Consider the following 1,888-nt stretch of genomic DNA (forward strand, 5'->3'; position numbering starts at 1 on the left):
GCTATTGAATTCAGGACCTCTAGAACTTAACGCCTCAGTCCCAATTCCTACCCCTTCTGCTAAAGGAGAGACCTTCTGGTTTGGAAAAAATAGACAATTACACAGTCACCAAACCCAGGGCTTTCCATTATGTCTCTAGATTTTCATACAGGCTCAAGTAAATGCCAAAAAGCTTAATTAGCACAGTAAGCAACTTGACCCCAAAAGGACATGCTAAGCCATAGAGCTCCCCTTGCCCAAAGATGGTAGAAAGATTGACACTACTTTACTCTTACCCCTTCTTTTGGGAAGGAATAATCTCTTCAAGCTGAGATGGTTTTTATCCTGATTCTGTTACAGCAGAGTCACAAGTCACTTTTGGCTGCTGGGATAAGTGAACAGGAGTGTCCATGTGAGGGGCATGATTAACGTCTGTCATTGTATTTATGCAGTGTGTATTTTATCGAACAACTGGAAAGACCAGCCGTGAACATCTGGCTCTGTGGACTAAGCCCTTCCCTGAGTGCGTACTGATGACAATTGAGAAACTCATCTCCATTTATTTTCACGTACTTCATTAAGAGAAGGAACAGGTTTTCCACACCATCCACCTGCCCACATCTCTGTAGCTGCCTGATGACTGTTCAGAGGAGATGGAAAGGGGAAATCACTCGGAAGCGACTGAGTTCATTCTCTCAGGACTGACAGTTGGTCCGGAGATGCAGGTCCCCCTGTTTGGGGTGTTCCTACTTATTTATGGTATTACCCTGGTGGGGAATGCGGGAATGATCTTGTTAATCAGGATTGATCCCCAACTCCACACCCCCATGTACTTTTTCCTCAGTAATTTGTCTTTCTGTGACCTTTGCTATTCCTCGATAATTTCCCCTAAGATGCTGCTGAATTTCCTAGCTGAGAGGAAAAGCATTTCTTACACTGCCTGCGCTGTGCAAATGTATCTCTTTTACGTTTTTTCAGATGTTGAGTGCCTCTTGCTGGCTGTGATGGCCTATGACCGTTATGTGGCCATCTGTAACCCGCTTCTCTATACGGTAACAATGTCCAGGCATCTTTGTAAACAGCTGGTGGCTGGGGTGTACGCTGTGGGGTTGGTGGATTCAATGATATACGCATGTTTTACATTTCAACTGTCATTCTGCAGCTCAAATGTCATCAATCATTTCTACTGTGACATCCCACCACTGTTGGTGCTCTCCTGTTCTGACACCCACATCAATGAGATTGTGATGTTTACTTTAGTATGCTGCATTATCCTGAGCAGCTTCGTGACTGTCCTCCTCTCCTATGTCTATATCACCTGCACCATCCTGCACATCCGCTCTGCCAAGGGCCGACGCAAAGCCTTCTCCACCTGCACTTTCCACTTGACCACTGTGGTTCTGCTTTTTGGCACCCTCTTCTTCATGTATTTACGTCCCACCTCCAGCTATTCCATGGACACAGACAAAGTGGCCTCAGTGTTTTACACACAGGTGATCCCCTTGTTGAACCCCCTCATCTACAGCCTGAGGAACAAGGAAGTGAAGAACGCCCTGAGGAAAGCAATGAATAAACTCCTAACCAATTCTTGAATCTGTTTAACTCTGTACTGATTTACTGATGGGGAGTGGAAAGAGGTAAATTCAATTCCCAGCACATTGCAATGTAATTCCCCAAAGCCCATGGTAGTATTGTTCATTATTATATTGTTATTACTTTTAATTTGTTTGTATTACAACAAGGTCTGCAGGCCCCGACCAAGATCAGTGAACAAAACAAGGGAAGAGTCACAGGTCCAGAAAGAGAGAATTATTTTATCAGCGGGTGCTAGGGGCATCTACTTAGAGAGTGAGATGCTGAACTTCACATCTCTGTTCCAATGGTTATTTAATTAGTTATCCACAGTAGA

General features: G+C 44.4%; 1 protein-coding gene across 1 annotated transcript; it reads left to right on the forward strand.

Moving 5' to 3' along the window:
• The first annotated feature begins 632 nt into the window (after window positions 1-632).
• On the forward strand, window positions 633-1,571 carry LOC140913733 (olfactory receptor 5W2). The gene has a single exon (XM_073350534.2). The coding sequence runs from the start codon at window positions 633-635 to the stop codon at window positions 1,569-1,571; it is 939 nt and encodes a 312-aa protein (XP_073206635.2).
• Window positions 1,572-1,888: the final 317 nt, after the last annotated feature.

This window comes from Lepidochelys kempii, chromosome 6 (genome assembly GCF_965140285.1).
Source record: "Lepidochelys kempii isolate rLepKem1 chromosome 6, rLepKem1.hap1, whole genome shotgun sequence".
NCBI classification, from domain to species: Eukaryota; Metazoa; Chordata; order Testudines; family Cheloniidae; genus Lepidochelys; species Lepidochelys kempii.

Excerpts from the sequence above, each read along its gene's own strand:
- LOC140913733 (XM_073350534.2), top strand. The coding sequence starts at position 633 with ATGGAAAGGGGAAATCACTCGGAAGCGACTGAGTTCATTCTCTCAGGA.